A 15,610-nucleotide genomic window follows, 5' to 3' on the forward strand; every position below is an offset into this window, starting at 1 on the left:
CCCGCACACACACACACACACACACACACACACACACAGACACACACACCACCACCCATTTCCCATAGTGACGCTGTCAAGAGGAAACCAGGAAAGGCGACCCTCGCTTTTCGACAGTTTCCGGGAATTGAAAGGCGTCAACTGCGAAGTTCATTACGAGTGTGTGTGAGTGTGTGTGTGTGCGTGTTACCTGCCAACTTATGAACAGGTACACTCCCCCACAACCCCCCCTCCGAGGGGTTTCCCCTCGTTAACATGCACAAGTGAGAGTGAGGAAGAGGCCAGAGAGAAAGTGACTAGTGTGCTGCTGCCATAAATTATTCATGCACACTCAAGCAAGGAGACCTTTATGGCTTGACTCCAATTACTGACCTACACACACACACACACACACGCACACACGCACGCACGCACGCACACACACACTGCCTTTCCACCAGTGACAATTTATGTGGTTACATCATCCCGGCCTGCATTTTAAACTTCTGCATAAGTTTGAGGCCACAGTCACCATTTATTGTAAATACGTACATACGAGGTATATAATAATGCATATGTAATATACTGGAGCATTATTATCAGTATTGCTCTACTAAAAAAAAAAAAAAAAAAAAAAACATCGACACAATGGCACCTTGCAAAACAAGTGACCGAGCTAGGCTAATTGTTAGCATCTACGTGGCGAACCATCACAGTTATTTAAACTCACACGGCACATCAACATATGCAGACAGACAATATAGCAAATGCTCACAGGCATGTATTCTTTATCCTCTGAGGAAAAACAACTGGTATGACAGCTCACTGAGTCCCTTTCAGTAGTTGTGAAACTCGTCTTCGCTTTTGTCTGCATGACTGTGTTACAGTGCCTCCCAGTGGCAATTCCGCGTACGCAAAGAGGAGCCATGAAGAATTCAGCGTAAAGCACAAACTGTTTAATATTGACATTCTATTTAATTACCGGTATGTTTGTATTAAACAAATATATTAGTTATAAATATTATAGAGTGCTATGTCCTTTTATTTACAAATAGTAGTGTTGGGTTTGAATGCAGGAAAAGTAATTTAAGATACCAATTGTATTTTTACAATTTTTATATAATATATATAATAGATTAATTTATGTTGTTATATGCATGGCAGGAAATGGTGTACAATTGTAGACGCTTTACTGTTTGTATACACTGTAAAAAAATAATAATAATTAAAGTTAAAAAAATAAGTAATATAACAGAATTTTATTTTTTATTTTATAGTTTTTTTATTTACTTTCTGTATTTTAAATATTTTTAAAATACAGAAAGTATTTTTAAAATATCATCTAATTTAGAGAAATAAACTCAGATTTACATTTCAAATGTAAAATAACATGAAATCACTGTAACTGTAAAAACACACAATATTTCTGTTTTACAAAAAAAAACTCCATTAGAAATATATGTATTGATTGTTAAAATACGTTCAATAATGTATTGTAATTCCACAAATATTTGTCTGTAATTTAATGGAGTAAAATGTAAAATTCTACTTTAACACCCCCCCCCCCCAAAAAAGGAAAACATTTATATTTACTGAGAAATTAAGTAAAAAAAAATTGTTTACAATTTATGAAAATAACTTCTATTTCTGGAATGTCCTATAGATGGTAGCATTCATTGTATTAACATTTATTTTGAAAGGTCACTAACGCGATATACTCTGAAAGCCTATTTAAAAGCTAGATTTACAAAAATGAAAAAAAGTAATTAAAAAAACATATACATATATATATATATTTATATATATATATATAAACCCTTCCCTCACGTTTCAGTGAGGGAAGCAATATGAAACGTGACGCGCCTCAGGAGATTCACGTCCTTTAACACGGAATCCGTTATGTAATAATAACACCACTGAGCTGAGGGGCAAAAAAAGAACAACACAGCGGCAATTAATTAGTGTAGGCTGAAAAAAAAAAAATACATGCCAACGTCCTGCTCCTGCTCTTCAAGCACGTTCTTAAAAATGCTTTTAGCACTTGGCCGTAAACGCATAGCTGGCTGGCTGGCTGGCGGGCTCTTACCACGCAGTGGACGTCCATGCCGGCCTCCAGCAGCGTCTGCGCCGTGCTGCGGTGTCCGTTGCGCGCGGCCAGGTGGAGCGGCGTGTGACGGCGGCCGCGCACGCCCATCAGGTTGGGGTGAGCGCTCACCAGCATGCACACCACCTGCGTGTAAAGGAGACACCGTGACGGGGCTCAGCTCAACTTTTGACCCGGCGCCGCCGCCGCGGCAACGTTTTCATTCATCCTCATGCAACGCCGCCTCGGTCATCAATGATTTATGGCCGTTGCGTGGCCGCAGCGCAACTATGTCAGAGAATAAGGAAGGGGGTGTGTTAGAGTTTACAGTATTGTTTTAATTTGACAATATCTGCACATTTGCAGCCTGCTTTTGGCGACAAGAGGAAGATTTGTTCTATCGGGGGTGATATTTATGTGACGTTGTGGAGGGTAATGGAGGAAGTAGACATTTCAGGAACAAAACAAAAATTGACCAAAATAGCAGGTCGGTCCAAATTATTTTCAATGTCCATGCATTGCCTTTGAAGGGAAAGTTGCCCCTACCAAGATGGCCGCCACATAGGCACGGCAGTTATCTGCGCTGCTACAGAATGCTGGCAGGTATCTAAAATGATGATACATTATGCTAGCTAGTAGACCAATCAGAGGCCAGTGTTTTTGGATCATCAACGCTTTCTGACCTGCAGGCGTCCGTAGAGCGCCGCCAGGTCCAGCGGGGTCTCCTGCCGGCTGTTCCTCATGGTGGGGTCCGTCAGCTCCTGGAGCAGCACCGACACCACCTCGGAGTGGCCGTACTGCGCCGCGCAGTGCAGCGCCGTCTCCCGCTCGTGGTTCTGGATCGGATGAAGGGATTTACAGAAAAGGGAAGAAGAGGAGAAAGAAGACTTTTTTTTTAAAATGCAAGTCAAATATGTGGAACACACCAAGAATCAAAGTTGGACTTTGCATGGACATGATTAATTGATCCAGAAAACAAGATCTGCTTTGGAACGGAATCCACCACAAATGGGCATGTTTGCGCTTCTCATGCCATTTTGAACTCGGCCGGGTTGTTTTGTGCTCCCTCCGGGACTCAGATCGGCAGCACCGCTTGTTCCCCTCGGGGGTGGGGGTGGGGGGGTCAGCGGAACAGAGTGAATAAAACGCATTCCCGTGGGGATTAAAGCTCCAGAACGCAGTTAAAAATTGATCGGCTGCGAGCCATACCGCGGACATGTGATGTACATATTAATGTCAGGGCCCTCAGGGGAGTTTTGACTGACATCGACACGGAGGTAGTAAGTGTATTTGTGTGTAGTTTGCAGCGGTGTGCTACTGCATTGAGATCTTTTACCAATATTTACCTTTATTTTGCTAGAATATTCCAAGGGGATTAAATCAAGATCTACTTTATGGAAAATCACACTTGATATATGCTATTGCACTTCACAAAAACATACAGTAATAATTAAATGAATAATAGAATTAAACAGTTGTTGCATCATGAATTATTCTGGTGTGCCCAACTTGGCCATCGGGGGGCAGTATAACACAGACATGCATAATACATGATACAGACACAAACAAAGAAGAGTTTCACAACTCCTGCAAGTGACTCAAGCGTTTTCCATTGTTTGTTAGCAAGCAAGTATTCTGGCGCCACACCTGATGTTGTGGACATTAAGTGCATCTAAAAGAGACTTAAATTTCCCCACATTTTACCCGCCTTGAAAGCACCAGGCCTCCGTTTGTTCAAGTGGTAGCTTCATGTGTCGAAGGAGCGTAAACGTCATTTTAATAACGCCGCTGCGACGTAGCGCCCTCGTCAAGGCGTAATGGAGTGCCTGAGTGTCGGTGAACGCAGCGTCATCCGTCACGAGGAGCGCGGAATTTCGGCGTGCGGTCTGTGCGACAAGCCAGTATAATTAGGAGTGCATTATGTGTGAGAAAAAAAACAACAACAATGGATGTGCTGTATTTAGAAGCAATAACGACACTCTATTATCAGGTGCGGCGGAGGAGATAAGCACACCGCATTGGCCTTTTGCTGCCACCGACGAAGCTTTGACTTGGATATTAGACTGGCTGTGTCCAACCCCACACCAGCAAGGCACCATTTTAGGATGTCATATGCATGCCAGAGCAACAGGGGGCGCTATAACTGCTTGTCGTGAGAGCATTTTAGCTCGTCACAAGCTTAGATAACATGATAGCTACTCCTGAAAATGAGGTTGAAATATAAAGTAATAATATTTTTGTTAAGTAATAAAATGTTAAGAACATAATAGTGAAAGCAAAAATAAAAAAAAGATAATTTAAGTGTACTGTAGAGAAAATACTTAAAACTATAACCCCTCCCAAAAATCTAGAGGGATTAAAATTTGTTAAATAAAAAAAAAGAAAATTGTGAATGGCTCCCCATGAGTAAATGATGTGCAGCCTAGTTATTGTTACTGTTTAAATTCATGTATATTAAGTGTATAAAACAGAAAATACATAAACATATGAATAAATACAATGGGATCTCCCCTTGAGTAAATACAATTTGTCCAATTAAATAAAGGCCAAAAATATTAATGAATGACTCTCCATGTGCACAAAATTATTCAGTATTTATACATATTCAAATTGGATTTTTAATGTGTATAGTACAGAATATAAACACAATACACAGTGAAAGGTTGTTTTTTTTTAAACTAAAAAAGCAACACAATTTACTGTACATTAAATGACCAGTACAAAAAATATGAATAAATAAACAGAATTCTCCCTTGAGGGATGGAAATTATTATTTTTTTAATTAGGGATGAGTGAGTGGTGGGTAAGTAGTAACGAACATCCTTAAAAAAAAAAATTGAAGAAAAGAAAAAAAAGATAAACATAACAAAAAATAATCCGAACTAAATCAAAGGCTTCCTCATGTGTAAATATATATTTTTTAAATGTTTATTTACTGACATATGCCTGTGGGTCTTCCTAAAATGTCCACACATGATCACCCAATTGTGAGCAAACGTAGCCAGTAATAAGTATAAAGTGTTATTTAAAAATGAATAAAGCCGCAGACGCCAGTAAGTAAGTATTCCCGTGATTGGAAAAAAAAGAGAAAGAGGACAAAGTACCTTAAGAAGACATAAAAGTGGAGCACGGGGAACAATGTTTGCTGTTGGGATTAGTTGTGAACTAAAGCCAAATTAAAATTTGCTGATCCAAATTAAGCATGCCAGAAGATGTTTTGCTACATCCCAATTGGCTCCTTGCTGTGACATAGCCCCGCCTCCTATCAGCCATTATTTGCATATTTGTATTTGTTTCAAGCGAGAACCTGTTTTATTCTGAACGTTCCGCCCACAACCTGAGAGGCGAGGATGCCGGAGACAAAGGGAAGACCCGGCGTCCATCTTGTCGGCGCAGGCCATTTATTCCCATTACACTCTTGGAGCGCTGCTGATTGCATTGTGGAAAGGCGGCCTTCCGCTAATGACACACGAACAGAAGCGGCGTCGACGGGCACGTACGGGCAGACGCGGGGCTTGACTCCATTTCATTTCTGCTTTGCCTTTTACATATTGCACCTTCAATCATGACATCATCACGACAGCGGTGCCTTTTGCGTTCACCGCTTTTTGCCACTCGTTGAGGTTTCATGACAAAGTCAAATTAAACAGTGACTAGCACACATTGTGTATTTAAAACAACCAAATAGGTGAATGCCAGCTAGCTTAATGCTAACACACAGTTGTCAATATGATGATTATAAACATACAGTTAAACTACATGAATATAGACAACCTCAACTGAGTGTACGCACACATATTGCCAAGAAGCCAAGCTGCTGCACCGAAGGCGGGAAGTTATTTATGGCAACGCACGGCAGTGGCCATTTTCCCAGGAAGAACCCCAGCAACGTGCGCTCTCGTCCTCATAATCTGGCTAATTACGTCTCGCTTTTCCACCTTTATCCCAATCATCTGCTACTGAGAGTTTATGGGGTGGGGAGGGGAGGGGGGGAGGGGAGGGGAGGGGAGGGGGGGCATTATTATGGAGGGCTGAACGACAAGGAGGGAGGAAAATTCCAGGCCTCCGTTTGGTGGGAAAGAAAACATTTGGGTTATCTTCAGGCTAAACTAGTGGGGACATAATGGATTGTGTTGAACCCTCAACGTCGCAACAATAACACATTATCATCATTTAAATATTTATTATAATTAATATTAAGTCTGTAACGACACACTATTAAAACACAGACTGAAAAATTTGCTCCGCATTCGTCCCGTAAATGCCAGTCAAACGACGGTTATCTGACTGGAGTCAGCAAAAAACTTGGCTAATGCTAATGCTAATTCTGCTCAATGCGGAGATGAACAAACCTGAGTATGACTAAAAACCCTGAAAATGCCGACCCTAAGAAAAATGACAGACGAAACAATATTTAATTAAATAATCTTTTTATATCAAGCATAATAATGATAACAAATAAATAAATAAATAACTGGAAAAAAAACAAATTAATAAAAAATTAAAATATCAGTTTGGTTCCTTTTTTTTTTTTTCATTTCCAAAGTCAGTGTTGTAAAATGACAACATGAAGGGGCGGAGCTAAACACAATGAAGTGCACTGATTGGTGGACAGTGTGTGTGTGTCTTTTCTCAAACTTGTCAAAATAACGTGACTTTCAACATCAACATTCCGTCAGCCTCATCGCAAAACAAATCGGTGCTTCCTCGCGATCCATCACTTCATGCACGCACGCACGCACGCACGCACACATCAAAAACAGCTGCGTATGTGAACTCCCGGGACCAATTAGGTGTTAAATGGCAGGCTGGCTCAGGTTTACCGCCGCCTCCTAACATCCACTCACCTCCAATAATCGCACAGTCCCGCCATCCATCATGAACCTTTAACGCGCTTGTGACCTTTCACGCTTCATACGGCCATCTCACGCACTCTCGGGTTACCCCCGTACCTCACTTCCCTTCCGCACGCGCTAAGGATAAACTTCCAGATATGTGTGTGCGTGTCCACTGAGGACAAGACAAAGAGAGGGAAAATACGGCGTGTCGTAAACACCCCAAACGACACATCGATCTCGTTTGCGGATTTACAGCCTGGGAAAAAAAGTGGAAGTGCCTCTCAAACGACAACATAAACTCGCGGGACAGAACATTAGGTACACCTGTGTTGTCATAAGGAGTTCAAAATATCAGAAATCTGTTATTTACAGATGGGTTGTTTAGTTGGCATGAGATCTTTATTTGACATGTGAAAGTGAAACTGGAGTCAAAATAGGGAGGGAGTGTAATTGTGTTTAGCCTGAGGTGGGCGGTTTATTAGGGGTGAGATCTTTATTTGTTGTTACATGCCAAGTCAAAGTAGAATTTAAAATAAGATAAAGGGGACATATATGAAGATTTGGTTACCTGATTAAGCCGCATAGGGGGATAAAACTATTAAAAACTTGGTGGGAGGCATTTATTGAGGGTGAGGTCTTTATTTGTGCGCCAAGAAATTGACTATTATGGAGACCATTTGTTTATTTATCTTACTTAACCACATGAGGATGTCAACATTTTGGGAACTTGTTATCTGTTTGTAATTGCAAATGGAGGGAATCATTTATTGGAAGTAAGGTCTTTAGTTTTTGTTATATGCCAAGTGGACATGAAATTTAAAAGTGAAGAATGGGACTACTGTTGAGATTTATTTAACTTTTAAGCGGGATAAAATTTTAGGAATTTGCAGTCTGTTTATAATTGCAGATCGGAGAGGCATTTATTGGGGGTCAGTCCTTTATTTATCGTTAGATGCTAAGTAAAAATGGAATTTGGCAGAAAATAAAAAGCGACCAATATGGAGATTCATTCAGTCACATAGTAGGATCAAATTTTCAGTCTATTTGTGATACAGATGGGGACTTTATTGGGGATAGGTCTTTATTTATTTTCTTACGCAAAGCAGACTAAGAATCAGAGGAGAGAATACCTTATTTAATATGCGACACCATCGGGTAATCGATAATTACGATAAAAAAAATATATCCTGACGATGGACGAAAACAGAGGCGCCTATTTGGAGGGAGGCACTTATTTTTCTTGAGCTCACCTGCTGGTTGACTTGGCAGCGAGAGGGCCCGTGCCGGATGAGGATGCGCACGATGTCCACGTCGCCCCGCCAGGCGGCCAGGTGCAGCGGGACGCAGCCCTTGCTGTCGGCGGCGTTGGCGGACGCCTCGAACTGGAGCAGCTTCAGCACCACCTCCCTGGCGACGTGAAACAAGAAAAGAAAGTTAAAAACGCTCACTTTTGTCGCGTTTACACATCAGCGCCGCTCACGCTCGGAAAAGCCAGATAAGAGCGTGTCATCACATCAACAAGCGGCGGGGCTATTTAACCACAGTCGGCGTTCCCTAACAGGAAGTCCCCAGCCGAGGCGGCTCATTTGCATTCCAAATGTCAGCGGAGGAAACCAGGCGAAGAGGAGGAGGCGACTAACGAGCTGCTAATTTCAATCATTCAGAACGACGCTCTGCACCACTGAGACAAAAAAACCCTAAATGAATATTTGCAGTTTTCTTTTGTAAGCAGCTTCCTTTTTTTCCCCCCCTTTTGACCCGTTGATCTGCAGCAGGAAATCCACATAATTGCCCCCAAAACATGTCGCTAATCCTCCGTCTCCGGGAATCCGGGCTGGCTAATCCGCGCCACCGCGACTGCGTGTTATCAAAGAGTTGTTTGGAGGAACGGAACATTAGCCAGTTTCAATTAGCAACATTTGGCTTGAAAGCTGCCAACTGGGCTTAGAAGCACTCTGGAGAATTATTTTGAAAATTCAGCCCCCAAAGCCAGTTTTACCTAGCAACATGAAATTTGGTAGGTGTGTCTACCATGAGTAGACCCAGGAAAAAGTCTCAAGAACCTATGCCCGAAAAGACACAGGAAGTCTGCCATGTTGGTTTGAAGCAGCCAATTACGGGTCAATTTGCACTGTTGGACCAACTGCATTTTGTAAAAAAAAAAAAAGAAAAAAAAGAAATCAGCCCCTTAAGCCAGTTTTACCTAGCAACATGAAATTTGGTAGGTGTGTCTACCATGAGTAGACCCAGGAAAAAGTCTCAAGAACCTATGCCCGAAAAGACACAGGAAGTCTGCCATGTTGGTTTGAAGCAGCCAATTTCGGGTCAATTTGCACTGTTGGACCAACTGCATTTTGTAAAAAAAAAAAAGAAATCAGCCCCTTAAGCCAGTTTTACCTAGCAACATGACATTTGGCAGGTGTGTCTACCATGAGTAGACCCAGGAAAAAGTCTCAAGAACCTATGCCCGAGAAGACACAGGAAGTCTGCCATGTTGGTTTGAAGCAGCCAATTTAGGGTCAATTTGCACTGTTGGACCAACTGCATTTTGTAAAAAGAAAAAAAGAAAAAAAAGAAATCAGCCCCTTAAGCCAGTTTTACCTAGCAACATGACATTTGGCAGGTGTGTCTACCATGAGTAGACCCAGGAAAAAGTCTCAAGAACCTATGCCCGAGAAGACACAGGAAGTCTGCCATGTTGGTTTGAAGCAGCCAATTTAGGGTCAATTTGCTCAGTTGGACCTAAAAGATCATTTATTAAAAATTAAAAATTAAATTAAAAAATAATCCAGCCCCCAAACCAGTTTAATTTAGCAAAATAAAGTTTGTTATGCATGCCTATCACAAGCAGACGCACATAAAAGTCTCAAGAAGCCATGCCGAAAAAGACACACGAAGGCTGCCATTTTGGTTGAAAGCAGCCATTTTAGGTAAATTTTTGCCATTTCCATAAGCAGACTTGTCTGACATCTTTTGTAATTGGATTGCTACCAATCTCAACGTTCACTCTGCTGTTAATCATTCAACTGATATGAGAGGATGCCATTTTACTTTTACAAATGCTACCAGCTGAGTGAGAATGTCTTACTTGTGTGGTACAACGTGAACGGAATGCGAATGCTGCCGTGTGCCCTTTTATTCTCGCTTCCTATCAATCACGCGGCGGAGCTCGCGGCGGAACTAATTGTCCCCTGCTTATGTTTCCCCGCACGTCACAACGCACAAACGCACACAAAGCCGGCGTGTGCTGGGGAAGCGGTACCTGTGTCCGTTGAGCGCGGCGTGATGCAGCGGCGTGTATCCCGAGCTGTCCGTGCAGTTGACGTTGAGGCCCTTCCACATGCTGGGGAGACACAGACACATGGTTTGAACAGACAAGAAGCTAAATTGGCCCACATGCGCAGAAACTGACCAACTTTTTTGCTGAGCGGGCATAACGCAGCGTGTCCACTCTGGTCCATAAAATACAAAAAAAAAATTGGGTTTTGTAACTAAATGTCCTCACTTGAACTTGAGCTGAATTCCAGCCTCACCACAGGTCAGAAAAAAAACAACACAAACATGTTTGCACAACAAGATGAGGTGAGCTGACCTCAATGTAGTGTGTAACATGTGCACTGTTAGTTTTGATTAATCAGGGAGGCTAAGGAAGTAGCCCGGAGGCAACGGGCCAACACGTCTCCCTTCCCATAATGCACCTTAACAAGCCATGACTTCACTTAACTAATGAAACAATCAGACGGAAAGCATTTGGAATATTGCCACTCGCCGCAACGGCCGACGCTATCTGATGAGAAACTTCCATCAATCGATCCACGGATGACAAATGAACATTTGTGAATCTATCCGTGCCGGCGACGTCGTGTCAGTCAGCGTAATTAAATGTTTCATTATAAAATTTTAGACCTTTAAAAAAGGTGAGGTCTGGGCCGGTGAGTGACGTGGGTGTCGGTAGATGAGAGTGTAGAGATGGCTTTGGTGAGTTCAGGTTAGCAACTGGCAGCTAACTGGCTAAGCGGAAAAAATGCCTTAGAGTCAGTTGTGTGTGATAAATGTGACTTTTTTACCGATTGTTCGATAATGGATTGAAAGCTGTCCCATAGCGTTACGATACCATCTTGGCGGTTGGCTTCATTATTTTAGCTAACAGTGTCACCTTGTTGGCGAAAAATGATCACAGCAAACCTATGGAGAAGAGAAGCTTCATCTTTATTTTGTAATTGAACTATTTGAGGTATTGGATTTATTATTTCAGCCCTAATTCAGCCAAATATTGTCAATATGCCTTGATGGGAAACTCTAACATGCTAGCGTTCCTAATAGAGTGGCCGTTGAGTACATTTTTTACCTTATGGGCTAATTGGAACACTGATTCATTGTAGCTCGTAGCCACCTAGAAAAACAAACACTCACGCACACGTGCGTGTTTTAAAAGTTAAAACACAGCAGTCAATTGAGAAATTCCCCATAAACAAACATAAGTGACGTGCTTGTTATTTACAGGGAGGCCAGAGTCAAACTTGGCAGGTGTAGCCCCCTGTTTGAACCCGTTCCTCGCACGATCGGTGAAATGAGCCTACCAGCGATCAAAGTCAAACACTTGTCATGTTCCTGAATTCATAGAAGCGAATTGTCATTAAAGGAAGAAAAAAAACAAAAAACAAAGAGCACAAAGGAGGAAGAGGAACCGCCAAAAGCTTCGTAATTGCTGCAAACTTCCTCGCAAAAAAAACTAAATCAAAGATTCTGCCTCTGAAAACGAAGAGCAGGAGATGGCTGCGGCAAATTGGGGTAGAGCGAGTGAGGGGGTGATAACAACAGACAGGAAGTGGCCTTGCTTCATTTCCTGTTGTCAGGAGAGGTCGGCTGACTTGTTTTTGACCCGCCAGGTGACAAACACTCACACACGTGCGCTGTATTCAAATAAAAGTCAGGAGCTGTCCTTTGATGTCAAACCCCACAAAGGCTTTCAATTCCCATCATGCTTTGGGGCATGAATATTCTACTTTGCAGCCCGTATGGAAATTTGCATGCGCGTGAAATTCATTTTTGAGGAAAACACTGACAGGATATGTATTTGAGTTGAGAAACAAATGAAACAGAAAAAAGTATTGGAACATTCCCAGAAAACAAAATTACATTCAAATAATATAATTATTGTGATAACTTCATTATTTTTCATGAACAATTAATACTTTTAAAACTAGTTTTGCCACTTGCTGTCGACTAAAGATGACATCACCTGTGCTGAAGTCGGTAACGACCAATCGTGGCTCACCTGTTTTCTGGGTTTGATGAGCAAACTGAGCCATGATTGGTCGTTACCTACTTCCTCAGCAAAGGTGATGTCATCTTCAGTCGACAGCAAGTGGAAAAAATAATTTAAAAAAAGGTATTAACTCATTCACTGCCATTGACGGCTATACACGTCAAAAATTAATTTGAACTATTTCTATTAGTTTAACATTTTTTCCACTTTTGTTAACAAGAGTATGAAAACCTAGAAAAAAAAATATTGTACATTTAGAGCAGATATAAAATGTGTGATTAATCATGAGTTAACTATTGAAGTCATGCGATTAATTACAATTAAAAATTTTAATTGCCTGACGCCCCGAATTTTTAATAATCTAAGTTGCATCAGGCGATTAAATTTTTTTATCGTAATTAATTGCATGACTTGAAATCACAAATTTTATATCTGTTCTAAATAAAAATATAGGTTTTCATACTTTTGTTAACAAAAGTAGAAAACATTTTTAAATTAATAGAAATAGTTAAAATGAATTTTTGACGTCTTTAACCGTCAATGGCAGTGAATGAGTTAATTGTACATAAAAATAATTAAGTTATCGAATTAAATCTGGACAAAATATTAACTTTTTACTTCTGGATCAAAAACTTTTTTTTCTCATTTATTACTTCAATTCAATGCAATGCTGCTCCATCTGTTGTGCACACCTTGGCCACCAGAGGGCAGAATAGCACAGACACAGATATGCATGGCAGTAATTCTGTTGGCAGAAGATAAAGAAAATATGCCCGTGAGTATGTTGCTTTAAGTTTTTCATTCTGTGTTAGAATTAAGCTAACATAAGGCAGAATTGGCAAAAGGCAATTGAAAGTACAGCGAGAGGAACTGTAACATCCCACTGTGCTTAACTGCCAGTTGACGAGCGACCATTCACGGGGAATTATCTCACAATGGCCGCCGTAGAAGATCTCATGTACGGTGTGTATATTTCTAAAAAATACACACTGATTGACTCCACAGAGCTGGCGGTGATCAATAAATAACCCCCAGAGGAGCATTATTGATGCATTTATACATTGGCAATATGCTCCTACGCGTGTGACCCAGTGACCTATCGGGTGTTTTAGTGTAAGTTGCAAACTACAAAACAAAACATATGACCAAGCGATACTAGCGACATCAAAACAGCTCTGAAAAGAAACATTAACGTCCGATTCCTCTTGCCTATAGTCCCGCTATGTTGTTATGTTTTACGCTCGTGTGCGCGCGCGTGCGCGCGTGCGTGTGTGCGTGTGTTTGGCATCAGCCCAGTGGCGAGCAAAGAACAATGCCTATATAAGGCGTGGAAGGAGACCTTCGCTATCTCACGCTAACGTCGCAGGCGCAGATGGCGCGCGTCGCCATGGCAACCTGCCGTCCCGGGATGAATCAGCGACAAATGCTCAGCACCTCAAACAAATAAGCCACCTTTTTTGCTGAATCGGAATCTTTCCACGCTGTCCTCTTCGGTACCAAAACAAAACACTGAAAAGCACAAGAGGCCGTTTTTAAAGAGGCTACCTGTGGTGTGTTGCAAGCGAACGCCAACTTGCACTCCACTATAAATACACAACGGCAGCCGCTATAAAGTCAAGTGCCTGTGGAAGGCGGGGGAGCATAAACAACGCGCGTGCACAACGCCCAGCGTGACTTACGGCCTGCGATGACACGCCACCGGGAGGCATCGGGCATTGCCGTGACGGCTGCGCCGCATGGTCGGGCAGGAGAGGCGTCACGTTACGCCGTGAATCAAAACATTAGGAGGAACCCCGGCCGGCGGTAAATCTCGCTAAGGGGAAATGTATACAAACCAACCTCCGTCCTGTGAACGCGTTTAAGGCACACTATGGACCAAAAAGCGTTGTGATCAAATGAATAAACCCTATAGATTTGCTTGACTGATGATTTCCGCTTCGGTTTATAAGATGCGCAAAGAATCGTCATGATCGACTCCAGTCTGGCTCGCTAATGCTAATTAGCGCGCTACTCGAGGAACATTTATCACTTAAAAGAACTGCCATTCATACAAAACGCTTCAGGAATGTTTACACAGAGAAGCATCTTAACATTACTCACCAGCATATGCTGTTCCTGCACTGTAAAAAAAAAAAATACTTTTATTGGAATAACTTGATGGTGACTTTCCTTCTACTCTAATATGGCTGCAACTTAACAGTGTATCAGAACGTGAGGAACCACACTGCCCCTAAGTGGCCAAATCGGGTACAACATGAACAGCGCTATTTAAAATCCATTCTGAATCGTACTAAATGAGAATCGCGATTCCTATGAGAAACGATTTTTGGGCACAACACTAGTGAGTGACATGGGTGTCAGCGAATGAGAGCAAAGAGTTGGCCGGCTGTTAACAAGCTAACCCACTAGCAGGGTTATTATAGTTAGCAAAAATCATGAAAATAAAAGATTTTCATAAACTAAACACAATCTTTTTTTCTTTTTCTTTTTTTAAAGCATTTTAAACAAAATGATAGCTAGTAAAACTAGTTACGATTTTTTTTTTTTTTACTAAAAAACTAAATCTTAAATATAATCGCAGTGAAAATGTCCATTGTTTTCATATTTGTCAATTTATATCAAACATGAGAGTAATCATTTCAGCCCTACATTAATTAGACCAAAGAAAAACAAAACCGATTGCAAGAATGCCCCTTGATGCCCCCAAATTACGCTCACAAGTAGCTGAGGAGCAGATTATTTCAGAATTGTCCTGTTATTGCTGCTAGTTCACTGCAGCGAGAGTGCAAAACTGTTTGCCGCTTGATGAAGAAGCGTCTCGCGGGTATTTCCCCCTTTTGGCCTTGTCACTTCCTGGTTCCCACCACCAGCTTCTCTGCAACCAACACCCCCCACTCCCCCTCCCCCTCCCGTGGGCACTCCGTCCCTGCTCGCTAGCTCGCTGGCTGCCCTTTCAAATTAACAAGAGAAGGAAGGGAGGGGGCGAGGGGGGGTGTCAATGCCAAGCCGGGAAGACTTCCGAACGGAGATCAGGCCCGAACGGCAAAGCTCATGAAAGATGCAGAAACATATGGATGCTCGCACACCGCCTACTATATGACCCACTTCATATGGAGCATGTGATTCAATCCGGCATGTCAGGCCGCACTTGGGCGGGAAGCGGGAATATGGCGGCTACGATCGGGCATATGTTGCCGTCTTGTCGGTGGGATGGAGGCACAGGTGGCCGAGGCAAGATGCCACGTTACCATTGGAAAGCAGGCGGCTGATTGGGAAACGTTGTTGTTGTTGTTGTTGTTGTTGTTTTGGGGGTTTGTTTGCATGAAAACGCAGATTTTGAGGCCTGAAAATGTTTATTTTTTATTTTTTATGAAAGTGTAATAGAAAATGAGAATTTTCTTCCAAATATCAAAACTTCAAAATGTGGCACAGGTGCACAGG

The 15,610-nt window shown here is 42.0% G+C and overlaps 1 protein-coding gene across 2 annotated transcripts in view; it reads right to left on the reverse strand.

Annotated features, from left to right (window-relative positions):
- The window catches only part of anks1b (ankyrin repeat and sterile alpha motif domain containing 1B), a 76,030-nt gene that overhangs the window by 50,234 nt on the left and 10,186 nt on the right, over positions 1–15,610 (reverse strand). For both annotated transcript variants that reach the window (XM_086058956.1, XM_086058955.1), the window contains exons 2-5: positions 10,163–10,243; positions 8,151–8,307; positions 2,746–2,898; positions 2,066–2,209 (exon numbers count right to left, since the gene is read on the reverse strand). In XM_086058956.1, coding sequence (XP_085915082.1) covers positions 2,066–2,209; positions 2,746–2,898; positions 8,151–8,307; positions 10,163–10,243 — 535 coding nt within the window. The remainder of the gene's footprint in view (positions 1–2,065; positions 2,210–2,745; positions 2,899–8,150; positions 8,308–10,162; positions 10,244–15,610) is intronic.

This window comes from Leptonotus elevatus, chromosome 17 (genome assembly GCF_054856555.1).
Source record: "Leptonotus elevatus isolate MCC_2025b chromosome 17, RoL_Lele_1.0, whole genome shotgun sequence".
NCBI lineage: Eukaryota > Metazoa > Chordata > Actinopteri > Syngnathiformes > Syngnathidae > Leptonotus > Leptonotus elevatus.